The 26,903-nt window shown below is 39.0% G+C and overlaps 1 protein-coding gene and 1 long non-coding RNA gene across 4 annotated transcripts; one reads left to right on the top strand and one right to left on the bottom strand.

The window, feature by feature from the left end:
• Window positions 1–566: 566 nt before the first annotated feature.
• Window positions 567–26,183, bottom strand: lix1 (limb and CNS expressed 1). Of its 3 annotated transcripts, XM_048189388.1 has the most exons (7): window positions 25,632–26,180; window positions 21,724–21,805; window positions 19,123–19,286; window positions 12,605–12,745; window positions 11,866–11,961; window positions 3,683–3,760; window positions 567–1,500 (listed from the first exon to the last, which is right to left on the bottom strand). In XM_048189388.1, the coding sequence occupies exons 3-7, from the start codon at window positions 19,270–19,272 to the stop codon at window positions 1,117–1,119; spliced, it is 849 nt and encodes a 282-aa protein (XP_048045345.1). In that variant the 5' UTR covers window positions 19,273–19,286; window positions 21,724–21,805; window positions 25,632–26,180; the 3' UTR covers window positions 567–1,116. The 3 variants fall into 3 exon arrangements, with proteins under 3 accessions (XP_048045345.1, XP_048045344.1, XP_048045346.1); XM_048189387.1 differs by lacking the exon at window positions 21,724–21,805 and having other exon boundaries at window positions 25,632–26,178; XM_048189389.1 differs by lacking the exons at window positions 12,605–12,745; window positions 21,724–21,805 and having other exon boundaries at window positions 25,632–26,183.
• Window positions 15,224–15,982, top strand: LOC125267600. Its single transcript, XR_007184694.1, has 2 exons — window positions 15,224–15,448; window positions 15,587–15,982. It is a non-coding gene; the product is annotated as an uncharacterized LOC125267600 (long non-coding RNA).
• Window positions 26,184–26,903: the final 720 nt, after the last annotated feature.

The following is a 26,903-nucleotide window of genomic DNA, read 5'->3' as shown; positions in this document are numbered from 1 at the left end:
CTGTAGCTCAAGATTTTTTGGTTTAGGTTCAATAGTCTCCTAGCAACCACTGTGATGTTAAAAAAAATACCGGTAATAAAGTTGAGCAAAACAAGAAGTATTATGGCCTAGTTTTTGTGCACATCTTTGTATCCATTCACTTAATTTGTCATTTCTGTCATTCGTACTTGATTTAAACTATTTTTCAGTCATTAAATTTAAAGTAGTCAAAACCAAATTGTAATGAACTAATAACTACATGTTGCAACTTTCAATTTTTATGTAAAATTTAGTGTACCTGTTTTTTAGTGTACATTATCTCAAGCAAATATGGTGGATTTTTTTACTACAATGATCCTTGTTGAGATTAGTGTTCATTGCTCCGATTAGTGATGTTTTCCCCTGTCCATTTGTTGTTTACATTATATTATAGGCCTGTAATATGATCAAAACCATGTAAAAATCACCATCAAAAGCTGCACAAGAAACTGACAATAATGTTATGCATTGTAGTCTTCACAGGAAGCCATTTTATGGACATTAGTCCAGATTCCATGTACCAGTTTACTCAAAACATTGCAAATAGATCTGTTCAAACATTTATTCACAATTGCTTCTACAAAGGACTAATTTTAATTAACAAATGTTCAATAGAAGCTGATTAGGTGTGTGTATTTGTTTGGAACAAAAAATGAGCTAATCACAGTTCCAGTCAAGGGCGGGTAATGAATAATGACAGTGCTGTTAGCGCTTTGTCCTGTTCAATTAAGGAACACGACACTTCATTACAAAAGTACAGAAACAGCGTCCTCTACTGGCAGACTAGCAGAATAATAAAATAACGACAATGCAAATGTCCTCGTGCCACAACACCTTTTATAGCAGATCGTTTTAGTCTCTATACATCTGTAAAACTAACACCAGCATGTTTGTTAGTTTATTACATGTACAGAACATCTTTAATACTGGCCTTTTTGTGTTAAAATGTAATGGAAATAAAGAATATGGACTAAAACATCTTATGTTAATGAAGAAGCATAAAAAAAAATTATATTGATATCACATGAAGCACTTGCTATTTTTAAAAAATTGTAAAAAAGTACAAATGTACAGTATATACATTTCATCTCTCACAGCTCACTCCACTGATTCTCCATCACTCCCCTGAGAGTGAAACTGACCGTGCTCTGAAGGGTCAGTCATACTCTCCTCCAGACAGACTCCCTCTTGAGCGTAGTACTCAAATTCAGTTTCTTCTCTCCAGGACATCTCCTCACTGTGGTAGCCCTCCAGATCCTCAGCATTAGCGTGACTGAGAGCTAAGCTCAGGATTTCTTTTTTCTCCTTGTAGAAGCGGAGTTCCCTGCCGGTTCTCCGGGCCTCCCCCAGCTCCTTCACGGCCAGCTGCAGCTCTTGAGAGAGCAGGCCGGGGGATTGCTGCTCCTTCTGTAACCAGTCCAGCGCCATGTGGCTGCGCGTACGCTCGTCCAGATGCTGCTGTGAGTAGTAGTGGATAACGTCCTGTAAAAGACAATTAAACAAGCATGAGAAGGTTTTGTGTACAATTGACAGCATTGGATCTATTGACAGTAGGGACTTGGGAACAGGCTTTTTACTGGGGTCAAAAGGCAAAACTCAGTTTAACAAAATGAGAAGTACCCTCCTGATAATGTTGACATTGAGTTGTTGTCGACAGCATAATCACCTGACCTGGGACCTGATGCTAGCCTGTGCCTTCACTCCTTCTCCCTGATTAGGCTACTGCTTAATCAGGTAATCATTCATATTCCTGAATCACTATTAAATTTGAATAATGTAACTGATTTCCATTCAGTTTCTGCTGAAACACAATCACAAAAAACACCTTGTGTTTACTGAGAAAGTGACATGGCTATTTTGTGATATTTAAAGAGATTAAGGATTATTTTAATATCAAAAGAATATATTTTAAAGAATGTTGGTATCCAGACAGTTGACGGTAGCCATTGACTTCCATAGTATTTTTTTCCTATGGAAATCAATGGCTACCGTCAACTGTCGGGATACCAACATGACAGAATTTTCATTCAGGGTGAATTATCCCTTTAAAGAAATTTCCATTGAAAAAAACAAAGCTCTTTCATTCTTCAAGATAAACTTGTTACTTTATGGTATGTAGTTTTATGGAAAATGAACTAAGATGTATAGTTTATAGCAGTGGTGTCCAAACTCGGTCCTTGAGGACCAATGTCATGCAAAGTTTAGCTCCAACTTGCCTCAACACACCTGACAGGAAGTTTCTAGTTGGCCAAGTAGATCTTGATTAGCGGGTTCATCTGTGTTTAATAATTGGGGTTGTTGCTGAACTCTGCAGGATGGTGACTCTCCAGGAGCAGGATTGGACACCCCTGGTTTATAGTAATGGCCATAGCTCAGAGGTGTTTATACATGTTTAGTTCCTACACCTTCCTGGAAGTTTTCATTGATCATAATGACCTTGATTAGCTGATTCAGATGTGCTTACCATAGTGCTTTCTTTTGATACTGAAGCATTAATAGATTAAAAAAAAAAATTCTATAATCATAATTAGAATATTTTGTGTTGATCAATTTTTTTTAAGTGAATCATATTGTGTTTAGTATATTAACATTCTTATGACAACTGAATTGACTTGTTTTTAAGTAATGCTTTCTTTTTCAGATTTCAGAGAACCCAAAGGAAAAGAGGCAGTGGTCTGATGCAAGCCAGATTTTTAAAACCTGAACCGTTGGGCCACCATAATGACATCAGACTTCTGAAGCTAATTTCATTTTTAAAGGTTGTAATGCTTTTGTCCTATTTCTCCCCCTTTTTTAAAGAATGATCTTCTATATATTTTTGTCATTGTGTTAAACTGTTAAATAAAATAAATTGACTCCACTGCTTGGAAAGGTTTCATTTAAATTTTAAAAGGTTTTCCTCAAACTTTGAAATGGAATTGTTGAAGCGCCATTGAAGTGTATTTGAAATATTAATGTTGTTTCAACATTAACTTGATAAATCAGATGGCAACTGTTTTATGTTGTCATTACATTTCAGTTGTATTTTCAACGTTTCAACAAAAGTGATTTAGAATCAACATCACATTGTAATAATGATCAAACAATATTACCAAAGATTATTTTTGTTAATTTGTGTTGATTCAATTGCAGTAAATGTAAAATCAACATCAAGGTGTAATGTTGATTCAGCAATTTTACCATTGATTATTTTTGTAAATTTCAATATTGCTTCAACATCAGTGATGTAGAATCAATCATAGTGTTATGTTGATTCAATAGCATTACCATTGATTTTCTGTGCAGGTGCAAACGTGATATTGAACCAACGTCACCTCATAATGTTGAATCAATGATATTATCATTGATTTTTTGTTGAAGTCAGTAACTGAGGGTGCAAAAGTGATGCTGAAAAAATATCACTTTGTAATGTTGAATCAATAATATTGCCATTGATTTGTTGTTGAAATCTCAACATTGCTTCAACATTAACTGAGGGTGCAAGAGTGATACTGAAGCAACATCATTTTAAAACAATAAATTCAATACAATTAAAGTTGATGCATCAACACTGACTCAACATTTTTTCAATGATTACATGCTATCTAGCATCATGGTGGTGAACTATGCATAGCATTACTCACATTTACTTTAGAAAGGATTTCAAAAAGCTATTTATTCTTACCTGACGGCTACATCTCATATCCCGAAAAGCCTTCAGAGTGCCATTCCAGTGCAATAGTTGAAAAACAGTCATTATTTCCTACAAAAATAAATAAATAAATAAAATACAAACAAAAGAGTTCATAATACAACTAATTCTATAACTAAAATGCCTACAGTTTTTGTTGATATAGACAAAGATACTTTTGCGGGAAGCCAGTGATTATAGTTTATAAAGTTTTAAATATAGATATTTTTCTTACAAAAACCCATCGCTTCGCTTCAGAAGGCATTTATTACCCTACTGGAGTCATATGGATTACTTTTATGATGGATGGATGTGCTTTTTGGAATTTCAAAAACTCTTTTTACAAAGCTGGGAAGAGCCAGGATATTATTTAATATAGCTCTGATTGTGTTTGGCTGAAAGAAGAAAGTCATATACACCTAGGATGGCTTGAGGGTGATTAAGGATAATTTCATTTTTGGGTGAATTATTCCTTTAACCTCTCAAAGATATTTGAGGCAAAATTTCAAAGCATTAGGACAAAGCATTTAGGTATGTTCACCAGAACAAAGAGGCCTACAGTTTGTGTTGATGTAAATAATCAAATTCATCGAGACATCATCACATGATTTTATTTTTGAAGCGTGTTGATCATATTTAACACATTACAGTGCAGATGCGTATTGCTTTAGCATTTTTTTTTCTTCACTGATGTCATACTGAGGATTAGTGTAGACGGTGTGTTAAACAGAGCCCCATTGTGCGCACAGTGTGAAAATTATCTGTTTGTTTTTTCTTTTCTTTTTTCAACACACATGATCTTACATCTGGTAAGCATCCAAAAGTAGATTTTGCTCAGTGATTGTAAGAAAAAATCCTAGTCTTTCATGAAATGAAGAAAGCTGCTATTTGTCCGGTTTTACACGTTTGACAGATGAGCAGCATGAGTAATGTTTTGATCGCATAAACATTATTTATAGCATTTACCTGCAGCTATGAAATATTTGTATGTGAAACATCAGCGTAAATATGGAGTTATAGTCATCACAAAGTAGCTGAAGCTTTCAAGCTTCAAAGAGGACACAACAGCACCATAAATGTATCATTAAAGTAGTGATGACTTGTGCACTGCATATGACTTGTGCACTGTATTCCAATTCTATATTCTGAAGTTATGAGACGGAGCTGAAGGAGACGACTGGAGCAGGTAAGTATGGTGTTTTGGAGTCCTTGAGGTAAGCATACAAAGTCTGTAGTGCAAACGAGACCGGACAAAGACTGTGTGTGAGTGTGGTGGTTATATGGTGCTGGTGATTGCTGAGTTGATGACGTGCAGGTGGCGGTGATTAATACTCAGGTGATTGAGTGCGTGGGTAAGGCAGTGAGGTGGAACCTGACGTGTCTGTGACAGTACCCCCCCTCCCACGGCCTGCTCCTGAGGGCCGCGGACCCCGACGTCGTGGTGGTCGACCTCTAGGGCGTGGGGCAGGTCTGTCCGGATGGTTGGTGTGGAAGGTCTGTAACAGAATAGGATCAAGGATATCATTCTTGGGAACCCATGAGCGTTCCTCGGGGCCATAGCCTTCCCAGTCGACCAGATACTCTAGTTGACCACCACGGCGCCGGGAATCCAGAATCTCATGTACCACGTAAGCAGTGCCATCATCCAGGATGAGTGGAAGGGGGGGCTCGGCGGCTGCCACGTCAGGTTCTGTGGAGGGAAGAACAGAAGGGTGGTGAGGTTTGAGCAGTGATACGTGGAATGTAGGATGAATTCTACTATACTGTGCTGGGAGTTGGAGACGGTAGGTGACGGGGTTGATCTGCCGGACGATGGTGAACGGGCCAATGAAGCGGGGACTCAGCTTCTTGCAGGGCAGATGCATCCTGATGTCTCTGGTGGACAGCCAGACCTTCTGCCCCGGTTGGTAGACTGGAGCGTCGGAGCGCCGAAGGTCGGCTGTCATCTTGCGTCTGCGCAGGGCTCTCTGCAGTTGGTGGTGAGCCGAGTCCCAAACCCTCTCGCTCTCCCGGAACCAGTAGTCGACTGCGGGAACGTTGGAGGGTTCCCCATCCCAGGGGAACAGTGGGGGTTGGTAACCGAGTACGCACTGAAACGGTGTTAATCCAGTTGTGGCTTGACGGAGGGAGTTTTGTGCGTACTCGGCCCAACCCAGGTACTGGTTCCAGGAGTTCTGGTGGCCGTGACAGAAGGTACGCAGGAAGCGGCCTATCTCCTGGATCTTCCGTTCCGTCTGCCCGTTCGACTGAGGATGGTATCCAGATGACAGGCTGACGGTCACACCCAGGAGGGAGAAGAACGCCTTCCAGACGTGGGAGATAAACTGGGGTCCTCTGTCGGAGACGATGTCTTCGGGTATTCCGTAATGACGAAAAACATGGTTGAACAACAGTTCTGCGGTGGTCATGGCGGTAGGTAGACCCTCCAGGGGGATCAGACGGCAGGATTTTGAGAAGCGGTCTACCACCACCAGGATGCAAGTGTGACCATCAGACTCAGGGAGATCGGTGACGAAGTCCACTCCCAGGTGTGACCAGGGTCTCTCAGGAACGGGCAGAGGATGGAGCTTGCCGGTGGGAAGATGGCGTGGGCTCTTGGAGATGGCGCACTCCCTGCAGCCCTGCACATACCTTCTGACATCGTTGGCCATGTTGGGCCACCAGAAGCGTTGTTTGAGCAACGAGAGGGTCTCATTGACCCCCGGGTGGCCAGTGCCAAGTGAAGAGTGGGTATTGTGCAGAAGTGGAGTGCGTCGTGCCCGTGTGACGTATTGCAAGCCTTGGGGACAACCCGGCGGAGTGCGTGTGGAGGCATTGGAGGAGGGAACGGTTTCCTCGGACCATTGGATAGGGTTCATGAAGATTGACTCCAGTAGGATCGTCTCTGGGGTTTCGGGCTTTTCCTCTGGGGCATGGAGGCGAGAGAGAGCATCAGCTTTGGTATTCTTAGAACCGGGGCGATATGAAATGGAGAAGTTGAACCTTGAGAAAAACATAGCCCAGCGAGCTTGGCGAGGGTTGAGTCTTTTGGCAGCCTTTAGATACTCAAGGTTTTTATGGTTGGTGAGAACTTGGAAAGGATGGGTAGCCCCCTCCAGCCAATGCCTCCACTCCTCTAGGGCAAGCTTGACGGCCAGGAGTTCACGGTCACCGATGTCGTAGTTGACCTCCGCCGGGTTGAGCTTGCGGGAGAAGAAGGCGCATGGATGGAGTCTACTTGGTATCCCCTGCTGCTGTGAGAGGACCGCTCCCACTCCGGTGGTGGAGGCGTCCACCTCCACGACGAAAGGTAGGTCAGGGTTAGGGTGGACGAGGAGGGGAGCGGTGGTGAAGGCTCTCTTGAGGGTGTTTTGAAGGCGTTGGTGGCTTGTTGGGACCAGGACAGAGACTTGGGCTGGTGACGGAGCAAGTTGGTAAGTGGACTGACGATGGTACTGTAGTTTTTGATGAATCGGCGGTAGAAGTTGGAGAATCCTAGAAAACGTTGGAGTTCTTTAATTGTTGATGGAGTGGGCCAGGTCTGTATAGTGGAGACTTTCCCCTCGTCCATCCGGATGCCACTGTGGTCAATCACGTACCCCAGGAACTGGACGGAAGGCTGGTGAAAGGAGCACTTTTCAGCTTTGAGGAAGAGATGGAATTGCCGTAAGCGTTGGAGGACCTCCGCAACGTTGTGGCGATGTTCGGCCAAGCTCCGGGAGTAGATGAGGATGTCGTCAATATACACCAGAACGAACTTGTGGAGAAACTCCCGGAGCACCTTGTGTATGAAATCCTGGAATACGGAGGGGGCGTTGACCAGGCCAAACGGCATCACGAGATATTCGTAGTGTCCGGTGGGTGTGACGAAGGCGGTCTTCCACTCGTCCCCCTCACGTATCCGGATGAGGTTATACGCGCTGCGGAGGTCCAACTTGGTGAACACAGTGGCACCGCGGAGATGTTCCAGGGCCGCTGGGACAAGGGGAAGTGGGTAGCGGAACTTGACAGTAATTTTATTGAGGGCACGGTAGTCAATGCAGGGCCGCAAGCCTCCGTCCTTCTTAGTCACAAAAAAGAAGCTTGAAGCAGCAGGGGAAGTAGACGGGCGGATGTAACCTTGACTGAGGGCCTCTTTGATGTATTCCTCCATGGCCTTCTCCTCCGGTATTGACAGGGGGTAAATGCGTCCCCTGGGCACTGGCTCACCCGGTAGCAGATCGATGGCACAGTCCCATGGCCGGTGTGGAGGAAGCTTGGAGGCGCGTTGCGGACAGAAAACGTCACTGAATTGGGCGTAGTCAGGGGGAACATCCACGGAACGCTTCTCTACAGGACTTTCGATGGACGTGGCATTGATAGAGAGAGTCTTGGAGAGTGGAGATTTCGGAACCGGAAGTACTGGGAAGCAGTCAGGGAAGCAGTGGTTGCCCCACTTCAGGACTTCGCCCGTGCACCAGGAGATGGTGGGACTGTGTTGTTCCAGCCAGGGGCGCCCTAGAACCACGTCAGCGGTGGACTCCTCCAGAACCAGCAGATGGATGTTTTCTGTATGAAGCATGCCCACACGGAGTTGAAGTGGTCCTGCACAATGACGGACGGTCTTACGGCTCAGGGGTTTGCCCGTGATGGAGTGGATTTGATAGTTAACCGGAGACGGGGAGATCTTGAGCTTGAGTTGTCGACAGAGGGCGCCGGAGATGAAGTTTCCTGCTGACCCTGAGTCGAGGAGCGCCACCACTGGAACAGAGGTATTTGCAGCAGTAAGGATTATCATGGTAGTGAGTGGTTTCATTTTCTGAATGGAAGGAATTATTGCACTCACCACGGGCCGAGGAGGACGGGTTGGGCATGTAGAGATGACATGCCACGGTAATCCACAGTATAGACATAAGTTCAGGGTCAGTCTTCTTTGTCTTTCATTAGTTGTGAGACGGGAGTGATCTACTTGCATGGGTTTGTTGGCTGGTTCTGGAGAGCTGACGGGTTCGGACCGACGGAGGAGGATGGTGGAAGGTGACTGGCCCTGGTGCTCGAGGAGACACGACTGCATACGAGAACCCACGCGGATGGCGAGTTGGATGAAGCGTTCGAGTCCTATGGAGTCCTCGTATGCAGCGTGATGCAGCCGCACATTAGGCTCCAATCCCTGACGGAAAGTGGTGATGAGGGCTTGTTCATTCCATCCGCTGGTGGCGGCTAGCGTTCTGAACTGCAAGGCATATTCGTTAACAGAGAGATTTCCTTGTTTCAGATTATAGAGTTTCTCACCAGTTGATGAATCTGTCAGAGGTTTCCCGAAGACCTCACGGAAGTGAGAGACGAACGCCGGATATGACTTGACAACGGAGCCTTTCTGAGTCCATAGCGAGTCTGCCCATTGTAGGGCCTTACCTTGCAGTTGTGAAATGATGAACGCAATTTTAGCCGTGTCGGTGGGGTAGAAGTGAATGCTGGCGAAGAAGCGGTGATGGAGGGTGCGGAAGCTGCAGCGTTGGTGGAAGGCGGTGAGTGTGGTTGTGGTGTGAGTGCTCGGCGCAGTGCGTCCACGAGCTCTTGAAACGGGTCGTTGGTGCTCATACTGTTCAACTGTTGTTATGGTCCGGTCTTCTGTTACAACAGAGACACGGAGGCAGGAGTAAAAGCAATGCAGGTAAGTTTATTGGTGAAACAGCAGAGCAGATAGTGATATAGTGGATATGGAGCAGTTCTTGAATGGAGGAGAGAATGTGATACTGTCCTTTGATGTCTTACAGATGCAGATGGAGAGATGAGTAGAGGGATGATGGCGGAGACACTCACACACACAAGCAGGTAGGCACACGAGGAGAACAGGAGACGAAGGAGCTGAAGGAGACGACTGGAGCAGGTAAGTATGGCGTTTTGGAGTCCTTGAGGTAAGCATACAAAGTCTGTAGTGCAAACGAGACCGGACAAAGACTGTGTGTGAGTGTGGTGGTTATATGGTGCTGGTGATTGCTGAGTTGATGACGTGCAGGTGGCGGTGATTAATACTCAGGTGACTGAGTGCGTGGGTAAGGCAGTGAGGTGGAACCTGACGTGTCTGTGACAGTATCAAAGATATTAGCAAATTTTACTCTCTACATGACTACATTTTTGAATAAGTAAATGTACTTTTTACTCCAATACATTTGTGATGAGTAACGCATTTTGCATTTATAAAACATAACATTTTGCATGGCACCTAACGTTTTCTGCAGCAGTTTGTTTATGTAATAAAGAAGCGATATTGCCATCTAAAGTCATTGGAGGTACTATATCTTGTGCATTTTGCCTTTACTCACCAAAACTTATCAGCAAGGCTAATTTACATGAATGTGAGTGCATCAGCAGGTAGATGCTGAATCGCAGATTTAAAGGTGATTTCTGATTTAAAGGTGCCCTAGATTCAAAATTTGAATTTACCTCGGCATAGTTGAATAACAAGAGTTCAGTACATGGAAAAGACATACATTGAGTTTCAAACTCCATTGCTTTCTCTTTCTTATGTAAATCTCATTTGTTTAAAAGACTTCTGGAAAACACGCGGATCTCAACATAACACCGACTGTTACGTAACAGTCAGGGTGTACGCCACAATATTTGCATATGCCAGCCCATGTTCCCAACATTATGAAAGGCATTAGACAAGGGCAGCCAGTAACGTCTGGATGTGCACAGGTGAATCAACAGACTAGGTAATCAAGAACAACAGCAAAAATGGCAGATGGAGCAATAATAACTGACATGATCCATGATAGCATGATATTTTTAGTGATATTTGTAAATTGTCTATCTAAATGTTTTGTTAGCATGTTGCTAATGTACTGTTAAATGAGGTTAAAGTTACCATCGTTTCTTACTGAATTCACGGAGACAAGAGCCATCGCTATTTTCATTTTTAAAACATTTTTAAACTTCATTCTTTATAAATCTCTCCAACAGTGTAGCATTAGCCGTTAGCCACGGAGCACAGCCTCAAACTCATAGAGAATCAAATATAAACATCAAAATAAATACTTTACTCACATAATTCGAAGCATGCATACAGCATGCATGACAAACATCTTGTAAAGATCCATTTGAGGGTTATATTAGCTATGTGAACTTTGTAAATGTGCTGTAATATAATCGAGAGCTCGTGTGGCAGGGAGCACGCGAATTAAAGGGGCGGCGCGCTGAAAAAATCAGTGCATAGTTAATGATGCCCCAAAATAGGAAAATTAATTTAAAAAAATCTATGGGGTATTTTGAGCTGAAACTTCACAGACACATTCAGGGGACACCTTAGACTTACATTACATCTTGTGAAAAAGCATTCTTGGGCACCTTTAAGAGATGAGGTCATGACTGCAGCTGGTGATGAGGCAGAAACCAAAAGTAGACTTTGACTATTTAATTTTACTTAACATTATTGATAAGACCTTGCTGAAGGAAATTTATTTTATTTTATTTTTATTTTTTTTTGTGCACTTGAGCTTAACTGAGACTTGAGAGTTTGTAGACGTTTAAGAAGCTGTTGTGTCGACCTTGATTTATTGCAATTTTGAGGAGTTCAGTTTTATTTTGATTTTAGAAAATAAACATGATTTCTCATCTTACAAATCAACTGTTTCTTATTTTCACTGGCATGTCTCTTAGGTGTTGAGGACTGCATCTCTGAGCCTACATTCAGTATGAGTAAAATACTTAAGTACTGTTAAAATCAGATACTCTAAGACTTTTACTGAAATCATAACTTGTAACTTGTAATGGAGTCATTTTTGCTGCAAGGTATTAATCAAGTATGATTTTCAGGTACTCTTGACACCTCTGGAATATAGTCACAGTAGTAATATGGACTTCTCTTATGGTGCATTTGCATCCTATTTGAACCTTAAAAGCTCCAGTCCCTATTCATTATCATTGCATGGAAAACCACATCTGGAACATCATTCAAAATACATTCTTTTCTGCTCCACAGAAAATAGAACCTGACAGAAAGTCATACAGATTTAAAATGACATGAAGGAAAGTAAATGATAAGAGATTTTTGGACAAACAAATACTATCTAAACCAGCAGATTTTATTTATCAACCAGCTTCGCTAAAAGTACCAGTTAGATCAGCAGCACTTAACCAGCATAAACCAGTCTGGACCAGCTGGTCTTTTCAGAACGGTTATATAAAGGCTGTTTTATTTTTTTTTTCTTTCTAACCTGAAATTCCAGCATGGTTCTCCCAGTGTTCAGCTCCAGCATAAGGCAGTATGCTCCTATACTGGTACCGGGGTCAGATGCATCTGAAATGTTACCCTGTGAACAGTGGGACACAATGACTTACAGACGTGTCATCACTCAGCCTGAGCAGACACAAATACAGAAGGAGGTCTGGGTTTCATTAGACACCCCTTTGCTTTGTAATTCAGTCGGAGCAACTTGTCTTTATTGTTGGAGGAGAAAAGGCCAAGACTGTAGAGGATAAATGACATGAGAGTGAAGGAAGACCACACATGCACACCCCCACACACACATACCCCCACAGAATGTGAAAATCTTGGCAGCTACATACAGGTTTGGGGTGAGGGAGGGTGGCATAACTTTTCTTTGTAGAATTTTTTTTTTTTTTTTTTTTTTTGGTAAAAAGCCAATTTATCATTGGAATTGCTTCTTGGCTCTTCATTATAAGGAATAGAGCCAGTGTAAGGACATGGATCTATAGCTACAGTGGGTGGCCTTCCATTTTTCCAAACTATACAGTTTCTATAGACTGGAAAGCTTTAGAGCTGTATGTCTACACAAAGAGTAATCTACAACTAAGAAGAATGTAGCAATGAAATTTGTTGCTACTGCTAATAATGTATTCACTTGACAAAAAGTCCAAAACATCTTGTAAATCTCAACAGTGTGACGGCAAACTTGATGATTTGTTGATAAGCAGCTTAGTAGTGAGACTCACGCTGGTGGTGCTGACGGCCTCTTTCACGCTGTGTGATATGAACTCAGGAGTGATGCGGCGACAGGGCAACTCGTTAAATGTGGAGTTCATCAGAGCGATACGAGCTGCATCACGTCTGGCCTCTGCTTTACTGTAGCAGTACTGTCAGTGAGAGAGAGGCTTTCAATTTATCATCATCATCATCATGAAATGCTGAAATATGATCATTTTCACTGATTGGGCCTTCTTTGGGATTTATTTTATTCTTGATAACATAAACACTCTAATTGGACTTCAAAGGAATAGTACACCCCAAAAAAGTGATACAGTCACAATGATGAACTGGAGAAGGGGAAGGTTATCAGTGAATAATGGCATAAATTTCTGTCTATTTCTCACCAAAGACTACTGTATGTCTTTATAATATGTGAATTGAATTCATAAGACTTAAAATACAAAAAAAGTTGTGTGGGACACTTTTATGATACTTTTATGCTGCTTTTGTGTCATTTTTAGTGTGAAATCTGCTTGGTGAAAGGTCAGCTACATCTTTGTGTCTGTGACCAGTGTTTACTGAGCTTGAAGAATGATGATCTGAAAATAGTTCACAATAATGCAGTATGTAGGATTTCTGTCCACTAGAGGTAGCTAGAGGCCTATACAAAAAGGCGTAGCTTGATGACGCCAAGTTTGAGCGCAGAATCTTGGAACATGTGGTCTTCACCTCAACGGCCGGTGCAAAAGAATAGGGATAGGACTTGGGAAGAAATCATGTTCATGGATGCAATTATTAATATTATTGTAATATGAAGCAGAGCAGGACCAAGTGTTGTGGGAGCTGAACGAGGTCGCTGGAGCGATTGCACAACACACGGCTCACAAGCAGTGGAACTTTTATTATGCTACAGTCGTCGGCGCCTTTTCCGCTTTTCCGGTCATGAGTATGAGGTAACGCAGCTCTGTTTATCATATTAGATACATTTGAGTGTTGAAAATGATGTTATAACATTACTCTGTGCGTTTGCTCGGCGGCTGCTGTGAGACACTGTTACACACTGCAGTAAGATAGATCGATTTTAGAATAACATATTAAATGCTGGATGGCTTGGGTTGATAAATGGCATGCAATTCATTTTAAAATGTATTGTATGATGGAGAAAATGCTGTATTACTGTTAATAAAGCTGCATCTGATTATGCTATGTTAGCTACTTCACAAAATAGTGTTTTTCTCTGAGGCATGGTAAAGCATAGTACTCACAAAAAATCAAGAAAATTAGATTTAAACAATAAGACTAAACGTGTTGAGCTATATAACAATAATCAGGGTTGAAAGGCACCCTGTTTGGAAACATTCATTGACAGAAAACTAATCATTGTTATATAGCTCAACACTGTAAGTCTTTTTTGTTTGAATCTTTCTTAATTTACCACGAGTAACATGTTTTGCATGCCTAATATCAATCTAGTTTACTGCAGTGTGCATTAAATGTCTCATAGTAGCCTCCGAGCGAACGCACAGAGTAGCACTATTACAACTTTAAACACACAAATATGTCTAACATGATAAAACAGCGCTGCTTTACCCCAAATACGAATGACCGGAAGGAGCGGAAGCAGCGACTGTGGCATAATAAAAGTTCCGCTGCTGTCGAGACGTGTGTCGCGTAGGGATGGGCGATACCACTTATTTTGTTTTCGATACAATACCGATACTTTCAAGGCCAAAATCGCCGATATCGATACGATACCTCTAATCTGAATTTAAGTTATTAAGTTATTAATAATTTAAGTCCCAAAATTATTGAATTACTATGAGTAAAATGGGTAATGGTAACCACTTAATATTATATTTGAAAGGTATTTTAACATTCAATATGCCTTAATTGCAATTTATTGGATTATATTTTGTTTACACATGGTTAAAATGTTTACTTGTAGTGGTAACCATCGAAATCTACAAATACCTAGCTGAACTATGGTCACTGTAGTAATGGTTCAGTTTCATATGGGACTGCCAGTGACAGGCTGTTGCCATAAAATGCAAACTTTGTATTCTGAAAGTGTAGTTACAGAACAGAACATCAGTACGAACATTTAATGTTCAATTTAAAAAAATGTAATTGCAAAAACTATGTAGGCTACTATTTCATGTTGTTTGTTGTGAAATAACTCAAATATATCATGTTGTTCTGTCTTCTGTTAAGCATCGTTCTGGGTTGCGTTTCCCAAAAGCATCAATGGTTTCTAACAATATTAAATGCATGCAGCCGTTTGAATGTAGTGTCGGCAGTGAGCGAACGCTTTCTGTGATTGATTGGTTCTGACTTGCAACAATTGCGTGTGTTCAGATGAGCAGGAAAAACACAATTATTCACTAACATAGGTTATTTGTCCAATTGTATGCATTAAATTTATTGTTAATTTATCAACAAAATCACTGGTAAAAAAAAAAACACATCTTAATATCGATATTTCACATTTTATACTTTCGATACTCAACGTCAGTATCGATATATCGATACTTCATATCGATATGCCCATCCCTAGTGTCGCGCTCATCTCTCATTAGCAATCGTTCCAGCGGACTCGTTAATGCTCTCACAGCATTCGGTCCTGCTCTGCTTCATACTACAGTAACGTCTATAATCTATAATAATTATTAATTATAATTTAATAATCTTATAACAGACACAAGTCTGTTATGGTTTGCTACTACATACCAAAAGGGGGCGCTAGTATACTCAAGTATGAGGTATAAATCAAGGTACGTAGTAGAAGAAGACTTGGAGCATGGCTTACCTGCTGCATCGTCTCAAGTCAAGATGTCCTGATTGAGAAACTTTTGGTTTCCTGCTCAATCGAAGTAAGATATTATTTTGTTCTATCTGTGCAGGGTATTTCCAGCAATGTGTTTTCTGATGTTATTTTATGTTTTCATAGCTATTGCGTTTGTGTTTGCGATCATGCCATTTTTCTAATGTTAGTTCATCTGTGTTTATAGAAGGACTCCTTGAACATTGTATGTGAAATTATGGTGTAATTCATTGGAAGCAGAGATCAAGTGGATTTCTGTTCTATCCTGAACTTTGTTGGCATCGCTTGTGGATCCTGTGGGATTTTGCACACAAGGATTAAGATCAACTTCTTTCTATGTGATTTTCTTGATGGATTTTTGGGAGATTATTTTTCTTCTGGGATTTTTCTACATGCACGGATTTTTTTGCTTTACCTCAAACTACAAGGAACAATTTCATCAACGGACAATCTTTAACAAATTGTCTTGCAGTCATCAGTCTCCCAATATAACTCCTTATCTGAATTAATTTGTTTGTTTGTTCAGTTGTTGGTTTTTGGTGCTATACTTTCATATGGTATATAAACTATTCATGACGCTTAATTGCTTGGTTTCGAACGGTCTAATTTATGTTTATTGTTAGATATTGAGTCCTCCCAAAATTCAGATTTATGACAGCCTCTTACCCAGAGTAGTAGGAGTTTTGTTATAATCTATCCATGAACATGATTTCTGCCTGAGTCCCATCCCGATTCTTTTCCACTGGTTGTAGACGTAAAGACAACACCTCCCATTAACTCCACGAAATCAAGGTGTCATCAAGCTACGCCTTTGTTTTGAATAAGAGACTTCTAGCAGCAAAAATTTACATATTGTGGCTTTAACAAATCAAATATTCACATATCCCTGTGATCTGAAGATGAAGGTTAGTTTTAAAGTAACCAACAGTTTAATGTTTGCGACTGACTCATAATTGTATCCTAATTTAGTTACTTGGTGTTTGGTAACGAAGGGCCTACTTTGAATCAGCAACACTGACTCAATGACAACAAGTCATTTATAATAAGACAACTGATGGCACCTGTATTCATAGCAACTAGTTTCTAACTAATTAATCATTTGATTGTTAATCAAAAATACAGGGGGCTGTTGCTCGGTATAATAGTTTTCAAGAACATTGTGTAAATTGGTAAACTATTTAGCCTAGGCTACCAAAACGAACACCAAAACTTAACATGAACTGTTAAAAATTATAGCAATTTATGATAAAAATTGATGGAAAAATTGATGGAGCTGACAGCCTGCATGTTTCTAACCTTGACCAGGTTCTTCTATATGGATACATTTTCTGTTCTGATCTCAACAAGTCTGGGCAAACTACTGAGTATGCACCAATCAGATGCTACAATTTTATGATGTCATCATTTAGACTTTTTTACAAAGTATATTACAGTATTTTAAAAATACAAAAATACAAAACTCTTAAGTATTTTGATACAAAATACAACACCATTTTCGTCAACCCTATCAAATACAAATTACAAAATACTATTTTGTATTTGAAATACGTATTTGAAATACATGTATCATAAATACTGCCCATCCCTGTCTATAATTATATCAAAACAATTGTTCCCTTGTCTATTAAAACGTGTAATATATTAAAGCGTCTTTGGTGGTTCCATGGTTTCTACAAAATAATACCGGAAACCGAGGCAGACCGAGGGTTAACGCAGGTATGACGCAATTGACAGGCAACTCCTGGCCTAGTGGTTTTTGGATATTTTACTTAAAAAAATATTACATATTGCATCTTTAACCAGGAAAATGTGACAACATTAAAGTGATAGTTCACCAAAAAATGAAAATGTTGTCATCATTTACTCACCCTCGTGTTGTTCCAAACTTGTATGAATCAAACAATTATGGGGCCCAATGACTTCCATAGTAGGAAAAGTCAAAGGTGCCTAACAACTGTTTGGTTATTCTTCAAAATATCTTCCTTTATGTTCAGCAGAACAAAGAAATTCATACAGGTTTGGAACTACTTGAGGTGAGTAGCCTAAATAATGACAGATTTTTCATTTTGGGGTGAACTAAATCTTTTAAGTGTAACTGGGACATGAATTTACATTTTACATTATACAAGTCATAAAACATAAAAAAAACTTGTGAGGAATTTGCCTCCTCATTTCAGAACACCACTGTACGTCACTGATATATACCCCCGTGTCTCAGTTTAGTTTTGTCGGTTCTCGTTAAAGGTAATGTTTGGTTAGTGTTTTCTCTTATGTATTCCTGTGTTCTAATCATATTTGGATTGTAAATGAAGACTGTTCGAGTGAATCTCCTTCGTCGTGCTTGCTGACCAGCAATGTGTAACAATATTCTTTTATAGTATTTTATTCTGTATTTATTTACTTAATAAGTATTCTTTTTAAAGGTAAGCTAAAGTGTAGTTCTTATTCATAAGGGCAGTCACATTCATTATCACTGCATGAAAAAGAGCAGCCAGCACAGCCTTCAGAATATCTCCTTTTGTGTTGCATGCAAGTAAGCAAGTCATACAAGGCTAGACCATGAGAATGAGTAAATGACAGAATTTTCATTTTAGGATGAACTAATCCTTTACGTTAAATTACCATCCTCAAAAGCGTGTCTTAAACACAGAGTCACAGAATGCCACATCACAAGATTGTTTTAGATGATGTCTGTGAACCACAAACACGATTAGAGACAGATTTTAGGCTAGCAGTGCTGAGATTAGTTTCTGAATTTGTAATATTGCTGAAAACTTTTACTGTGCAAAGTAATAATAAGGCTATTACATTTACAAGCAGTGCTGGAATGAAGATGATTATATGTTAGGAGTTCTGAGAATAAAAGAGAAAGAGTGAGCAGAAATAGATGAGAGTAGTGTTTTGAGGATATAAGAGAAAAAAAGTTCTGGGTTATTGCCCAAAAGCATTGTAAGAGATCGTAGAAACCCTTGGAACCAATGATCTCTGTGATCTACTTAGGCTTACAATGCTTTTTGGGAAATGCAACCCAGGTCTTTGATCTAAAAGAAAACTCCTGCTGGAACTGAGCTACTTTGTGAATTAAATAATCAGTAGCCTATAAGTTGTGAGAGTATTTCCCAAGTGCTCAATCCCTGATCAATGATGGTCATTTAGACAGAAGTACCACTGAAGTAGTCATTCCCTGGTGCACTTTAGTCTCTCCAAAGGGCAGCAGCTAGTCCTGAACTTTCCACAAATAACAGTCATTTCAAATAGAAACCATGGTAACAACATCAGAGGGTTAGATCCTTTTAAATGGTCATGTCATGCGCTTCACAATGTCAAATGAACAAATAAACTCATTTATTTTCAAGATTAATTTCATAGAACATTCCATTTGAGCTTAAGTAAAATGCCACATACTGATTTGCTGCTGGCAGGAGTAATTTAGCTAATAAGAACCACCTGTTGGCCCTCCTCATTTTCACACAAAAGCCTCTTCTTTTATGGCTGGACTGAATAGTACTGATGACACGCTGTTCAGAAAGACTCTAGACCTGATTTAGTAATGGAATAAAGCTTGAATTGTACCAAAATGAAGGGATTAAAGTTAATTTTAAACAAATCTTTTGCTCAATAATTTTTAAAAATCACATAAGAGTGCCTGTATTAATTTATCCTTTACAGAACATGCCAAATAAAAATGTAGTGGACATTCAAAATGGCATTTAGCTCACTAACCTTAAAATTTCCAAAGCAGCTGCCACCTGGTAAGGTGACGTAGCATATGTAGGGAGGGCTGGGTGAGGGAATGGACTCATAGACTACCAGATTCTCTGTCTCCATCATCACACCTTTCACTTGTTTCTGCTCCCAAAACTTGTGAAGCATTCCCACAACATTCACTAAAAAGGAAAAGAAGGAGAAACTTTAGAAATGTTATCACATTAAATGCATTTTGATGTGCTCAATTTGCACCACTAGTACGGAAGTATAATTTCTCTTACTTAAATATTTCCCAAGTTACCTATTGTTTTTATTGAAAGAGACACTGTTGAGTTTCTCTCAAAGGGTTAGTTCATACACACACACACGTTAGTTTTTGTGAATTGTGGGGACATTCCATAGGTGTAATGGTTTTTATACTGTACAAACTGTATTTTCTGTCCCCCTACACTACCCCTACCCCTAAACCTACCCATCACAGGAAACTGTGCACACTTTTACTTTCTCACAAAAACTCATTCTGTATGATTTATAAGCCTTTTGAAAAGTGGGGACATGGGGTAATGTCCTCATAAGTCACCTCTTTTTGTAATACCTATGTCATACCCATGTCACACATGTGTGTCCTGATATGTCACAAAAACGCACGCACGCAAGCACACACATTGGGTTTCTGTTATATAGGGAATTTAATGATTTTTACCATACAAACTGTATATTCAATCCCATAACCCTATTAAAACTTTCTGTAATGGTAATATTTAATTATAGGAAAATATTTTATCCTTACAATGTAGGGAATACCAGGCACACACACATTGGATTTCATTGTTTTATGGAGACTTTCCAAAGACATAACGATTTTTATACTGTACAAATATATTCTATCCCCTAACCCTCCCTCTAAACACAACCCTCACAGAAAACTTTATGCATTTTTTACATTTTCAAAAAATAAAAAATAAAAACATAATTTAGGATGGTTTATATAGGCTGTTTTCCTCATGGGGACCAAAAAATGTCCCCACAAGGTCAAAGATTTCAAAGATTTGTTCTTTACTAGCTTTATATTCTATCCCCTAACCATAAGAGAACTTTATGCATTTGTACACCATTTTGTATGATTTTTAAGCGGTTTTCCTCATGGGGTCCAAAAAATTGTCCCCACAAGGTGAAAAATAACTGGTATTTTTATATTTAGGGGACTATTTGGTCCTCATAATGTAGTCTCACACACATGTTGGGGTTTTGTGCTTTATGGGGGCTTTCCAAAGACATAATGATTTTTATACTGTACAATAAATATATATTCTATCCCCTAACGCTACCCCTAAAAACAACCTTCACAGAAAACTTTCAGCATTTTTTTACACTTTAATAATAATAATAATAATAATAATAATAATAATAATAATAATAATAATAATTTAGTATGATTTATAGGCTCTTTTCCTCATGGGGACCAAAAAATGTCCTCACAAGATCAAAGATTTCTGGTATTACCATCCTTGTTGGAGACACACACAAACACATAAAACTGTCATTATTTAATCACCTTCATGTCGTTCCAAACTTGAATTATTTTCTTTCTTCTGCAGAACACAAAAGAAAATATAATGAAAAATGTCATGTTTTTTTCTTCCTTCTTATCTTTTCTTTTCTGCAGAAGAAAGAAGCTCATATAGGTTTGGAATGATATGAGGGAGAGTAAATAATACATATTCATTTTTGAGTGAACAATTCCTTTAAGATGATTTGTGATGAATTCAGTATATTATGTATTTCATTAAAATCTTTTCTGTTAGTATTCAATCGTTTACATCACAGATCACTGATAATTTGCAGAGGCTCAGTTGTTTACATGTCTAAGAGTCTAAGTGGTTACATAAGAGGTTTTTGACTGCTGTGTTTATTGAAATTGTGCCTGTTAATCAAACAAACCCAGTTCAGACAGTGTCTCTGCCAAACTCTTGAGATGAAAGTTACAATTTTATACTGATCTATGGCTCTGATACACAGATCTAAGTCACCCGGCACATTAGTTGTATAATCATTGCAACAGGCAAATGAAACAACACCACGCTGATTTTTTTGATAGACAAAAATACACAGACATTCTGTTCCACAAAGGAAAGAAAGTCATACAGGTTTGAAACGACATGAGGATGAATAAATGACAGAATTTTCATGTTGAGGTGAACTATCTATTTTAGTGAGAAGTGACACCATGTATTTCCCAACATAATATATATATATACATTTAAGCATTTGGCAGACACTTTTATCCAAAGCATCCCACATTGCGTTCAAGGTATTTCATCAGTTAATGCAATCGAACCCCTTAGAAATCAAACTCACAGCCTTGGCACTGCTAGCGCCATGCTCTTCAACAATGTTTCCCTATAAATTTTGATTATTAGGTTACAAATCACAACTTTGCAGAATGTTTTTAAATCACTTTTATGCTGTACAATCATAGAGCAGTGGAAGAAACCAAAGATAAATATTATTAATCATTTTATGTTAGTTCATTGTAATTTTACTTACTTAGTCATTCCAGTACCTAAATAATTATGCTCAATTTTAACACATCGCTGTTAAAACACAATTGTTTACCTCCATGTCTATCTTTCCATTCATACCAACATCCACTGTAACATCAGACGGCTGTCCAGCATCAGCACATGGAATCATTTTCCTAGCAAAACAAACAGGTGTCCATGGACAAGCGTCACACATCAGGGAGTTGTGCTGTGATTTCAGTGTTTTACACCCACAGTAAGTGCAATGTTTGTTCAGTCTTGCTTTAATCAGCTCAAGCCTGGCATATAAAACACACCCCCTCTAAAAGGGTCAGCAATAATATTGAGAAGGGGAACCAAAGGTATATTTTTGTAAAAAGAGCATGTATGTGGGAACACAGACTTGTTTTTACAGCATGAAATTTTCCAGCTTTTTGTTTGTTTGAAAGGGTCCGCTGCTTCGAGCACCGCCCAGTCTATGTTTGTAATGGTTCAACACACGTGAGTGTTTTATTCCAGTCTCTTGGTATATGAACTGCCTTCAGATGAAGTGGAACAGAAACAAAAGCTGTGTCTTGAACTTTGGTTTAATAAAATGATAGATGTTAGTGTATTTCACCAAAGACCCTTACAATCTGAATTTATTACACTGTGTCCTCCCCTGACTAGTTGCTAAACAATGTTTAGCAGAGATTAAAAAACAATGGACTTGTGACAAGGCCCCTGAAATAACCAGGCCTTCATTTTAAACTTTCATTTAGTGATGAACTTGCCGATTTAGGAGAACATCTTAATAATAATGGGCATGTCAGTCCTAATTTTAAGACTCCTAAATTTTTGCTCTAAGAGTATTTCACAAAGCATTTTTGCGCCAAAACTAGCTCTTAAATCTGTGAAACATTAGGAGTAGTCAAGAGGACTCCTAAGTCAATAAGACCAAATCACAAACAATCCAAATGGCTGTTGCTGCCAATCCGCCTCAGCAATCCACCCAAAGACACTGAACATCATTGAGGCAATAGCAACAGAGCCTTGGGTGCTGAACCATTTCTTTATAAACACAATACATATTTTGATTTATAGATTTGAATCTATGATGAAACACCAAAAATAAATCATTAATAAATAAATATTTAATGTCCGATTACCTGTGGCAGTTGTTTTCACAAGTTCACAAGTTCACAAGTTGGTGTGCTGTCTAAGCGGATCGAGGGCTCCGAGCTTGAAATTTAGCCCAAACCCAGAGTTCTCCCTCTTATCCCCAGCCGAGAGTGAGGAACGGGGTGGTGGAGGGATGCAGAAAACTGTTGCGGTAACTAGGTGAGTCAGCTCTCGTCTGTGTATATACCTCTTCTCGAGCTGTTTGAACCTCCCAAACTTTGTTTATAAAACATCATTTGTCGCTTGAATTCTGCATTCTCTCGAGACGCAGACATGTTAGAGGCTGACAGCTGAACATATACTAATTCAATTAGTAACACTTAGCCTACAATTTAAAACCTTTATTTGAATATGGCAACATTTTTATTTTAAAACCTTTATTTGAATATGGCAACATTATACCTCATTCTACAATATTTCTATGATTAAATCGCTGACAGAGACTCCTCCCATCAGCCAATCACTGTGTGCATAGTTAGTAAGCGTGTTGACATCATCCATAGCAACAAGGTCATCACCACCCATACACTTAGCTTAAGACTTCTCTTTATTCCTTAATAAAAGTTTGTCTCAGCAGCTTTGTAAATAGGTTTTAAGAGAAAACTCTTAAAGGTGCCCTAGAACTTCTTTTTAAAAGATGTAATATAAGTCTAAGGTGTCCCCTGAATGTGTCTGTGAAGTTTCAGCTCAAAATACCCCATAGATTTTTTTTATTCATTTTTTTAACTGCCTATTTTGGGGCATCATTAACTATGCACCGATATATAGGTTGTGGCCCCTTTAATTCTCGTGCTCCCCCTCCCCCGGAGCTCGCGCTTGCCTTCAACAGCATAAACACAGTTTACACAGCTAATATAACCCTCAAAATGGATCTTTACAAGATGTTCGTCATGCATGCTGCATGCATACATCGGATCATGTAAGTATAGTATTTATTTGGATTACATTTGATTCTGAATGAGTTTGAGGCTATGCTGTTTGGCTAAATCTAACATTACACACTGTTGGAGAGATTTATAAAGAATGAAGTTGTGTTTATGAATTATACAGACTGCAAGTGTTTAAAAATGAAAATAGCGACGGCTCTCTTGTCTCCGTGAATACAGTAATAACCGATGGTAACTTTAACCACATTTAACAGTACATTAGCAACATGCTAACGAACATTTAGAAAGACAGTTCACAAATATCACTAAAAATGTCATGCTATCATGAATCATGTCAGTTATTATTGCTCCATCTGCCATTTTTCGCTATTGTTCTCGCTTGCTTACCTAGTCTGATGATTCAGCTGTGCACAGATCCAGACGTTCTGCTCTTGTCTAATGGCTTGATCATGGGCTGGCATATGCAAATATTGGGGGCGTACATCCCGAATGTTACGTAACAGTCGGTGTTATGTTGAGATTCGCCTGTTCTTCGGAGGTCTTTTAAACAAATGAGATTTATATAAGGAGCAAACAATGGAGTTTGAAACTCAGTGTATGTCTTTTCCATGTACTGAACTCTTGTTATTCAACTCTGCCAATATAAATTCAATATTTAATTCTAGGGCACCTTTAACTAAGAACTTTTACTGCTATTTAGGAGAACACTTAGTGGTAAGATAAAATGTTTTGTGAATATGGCGCCAGGGCATTTAAGGAGGTTATCATCCAAGAATTATGCAGCCTTCACGTGCTATTGAAAATTTGATAATTCCCACTTCTGAAGTTGTGATTATGAGCTCATCACATTCAAGTTTTGAAGTGGGAGGGCATTCATGTGCAATTTTTACCTAGGAAACTCATATTTACGATAAAGGCAGCATTAAACAGGACAGATGTGACAATTTGTCATGAACTTGTACACTCTGTGCCAAGAAGGTTCAGAGCAGTACTTAAAATTATGGAGGACATACTAAGTAGTAGAAAATTATACATTTGTTGAATTAAATCTAGGGTATACTCATTTTTGCAATCCTTCATTTAAAAAAATTGGCTAATTTATAACTTATTTTACAAATATTAATGACATAATTTCTCAGTCTTTATTAAGTATGTTTAATACATTTCAATTTTGCCATTTTCCATGAATTGTATTAGTGATCATTATAAAAATACATTTTTTGTATTTGTTCAGAGGGGGTGTACTCATTCATGCTGTGCACTGTTTATATCACTATACATACCTATCATTCAAACAGGCATTTATTTGACCAAAACACACTAAAAATATTATATTAAAAAATATTACAGTTGTTTTCTATTTTAATATAAATAAAACTTATTCCTATGATGGCAGAGCTGAATTTTCAGCATCATTACTCCAGTCTTCAGTGTCCTTCAAAAATCATTCTAATGCAGATTTTTTGCTCAAGAAACATTTCTTATTAATATCAGGGTTTAATAAATTTGTGACATAATTGTCATACATTTTTTCCAGGATTGTTTGATGAATAGAAAGTTAAAAAGAACAGCATTTATTTAAAATAGAAATGTTATTACTGGCATTTTTGATCAATTTAATGTGTCCATGTTGAATAAAAGTATTATTTTCTTTCAAAAAAAAAAAAAAAAAAAAAAAAAAAATCTTGCTGGCCTCAAACTTTTCAATGGTACATCAGTCTAAATATATATCTACTGACAATCAAAGGCAATTTACTCTAAATTGTCATTAGAGCAAGACTCAAACCCACAACAAGAAATACTACATTTTTGACCCAACAGGACAAGTTCCCCTTACACAGTTCTCATCTATGGGATGCTGCATTGCTTCTTCATGACCGTGAAGAACATAAAGCACAAGGTAAAAGATCAGAACATTCACACTTTATTAATATTTCTGCTAGGTCTTACTTACAGTCTTTGAAGGTTCTGTCATCATCAGAATCTGGTCCAGACATGATTTCCAACTACTAGTCCCACACGTCCTACAGCAATCCTCCTTCTCCGTCTCCAGCTCTCACATGCTCTGGAGAAGTTAAAAACATCAGTTAAGCTCCAGAAAGGGTGAACATGAGGAGGTCCCCTATTAGCCTTCTGCTCTCTAGTCTCCAGAGCAGTCTGTGGAGCCCTATTACGCCAGCCCCCAGGAGTTCTCTTCAGTGGCTGGCCCACCTTTTGTCAAGGGTTGAACTAATTAGCTGTGAGGTTGGTTGTTGCTCTGCACTCCCTTATATTCACACACACTCTCACCACATACACACTCTCACAGCCTGTTGCGCACTCCCACTCGACTGAGTCGACTAAGCCCTGGCCCAGGAATGCAGCCCCCTTTCTCCATTCATTCACAGCATGCCTCTGCCTTCCTTCACAACACGCTTTACATATGCAGTGCCCAACTCACTGAAGAAACATCCAAGATGGACAGCAGACAACTTCTGACTGTTTTATTGACCACTTAAATAGCTATTTAACTTAACAGGATCCTGAAATTGGTGGGTGTGGTTTACATTAAAAATGTAATTATAAATCAAAGCATTCATTTGCAAAGAGACTCTCCGCTCTCCCTTGTAATACAGTAAACCCAAAATGTATAGACACTTAAAGGGATAGTTCACCTAATAATGAAAATTCTGTCATCATTTACTCACCATCATGATGTTCTACACCTGCATGAAGTTATTTCTTCTGTTGAACATAAAGGAAGATATTTAAAGGAGGTTGGTAACCAAACAGTTGCTGGTCCCCATTGACTTCCATAGTATAAAAAATATATATATTATGGAAGTAAATGGGGACCAGAAACTGTTTGGTTACCCACATTCTTCAAAATATCTTTTTGTGTTCAGCACAAGAAATAAATAAATACAGGTTTAGAACAACTTGAGTGTGAGTAAATGATGACAGAATTTCCATTTTTGGGTGAACATTTAAGCCCACCTAAAAATGTTGTGACATCGGATAACATTTTTTGTATTAAATATAACATTATTAAAAAGTGACATTTATTTTAAAATGCAAGCATGCTTTTTAAGAAAAAACATTCATAAAACATGAACTACACCTGGTTACAGGACACCTGTGTGAACGTGAGGAGAAGTGACTTCATAAATCCACTAAAAACTACTTAATTAAAATGAATTTCAAAAATGGCTCCGAAAATTGAATTTAGCTCTGAGAACAGCTCTAG

This window comes from Megalobrama amblycephala, linkage group LG4 (genome assembly GCF_018812025.1).
Source record: "Megalobrama amblycephala isolate DHTTF-2021 linkage group LG4, ASM1881202v1, whole genome shotgun sequence".
NCBI lineage: Eukaryota > Metazoa > Chordata > Actinopteri > Cypriniformes > Xenocyprididae > Megalobrama > Megalobrama amblycephala.
This window is presented reverse-complemented; position numbering and strand designations above follow the sequence as displayed.

Excerpts from the sequence above, each read along its gene's own strand:
- lix1 (XM_048189387.1), bottom strand. The coding sequence starts at position 25,674 with ATGTCTGGACCAGATTCTGATGATGACAGAACCTTCAAAGACT. Across the intron at positions 12,746-19,122 it reads GCTGCTTTGGAAATTTTAAG|TACTGCTACAGTAAAGCAGA; the intron begins GTTAGTGAGCTA and ends TCTCACTGACAG. Across the intron at positions 1,501-3,682 it reads ATATGAGATGTAGCCGTCAG|GACGTTATCCACTACTACTC; the intron begins GTAAGAATAAAT and ends TGTCTTTTACAG.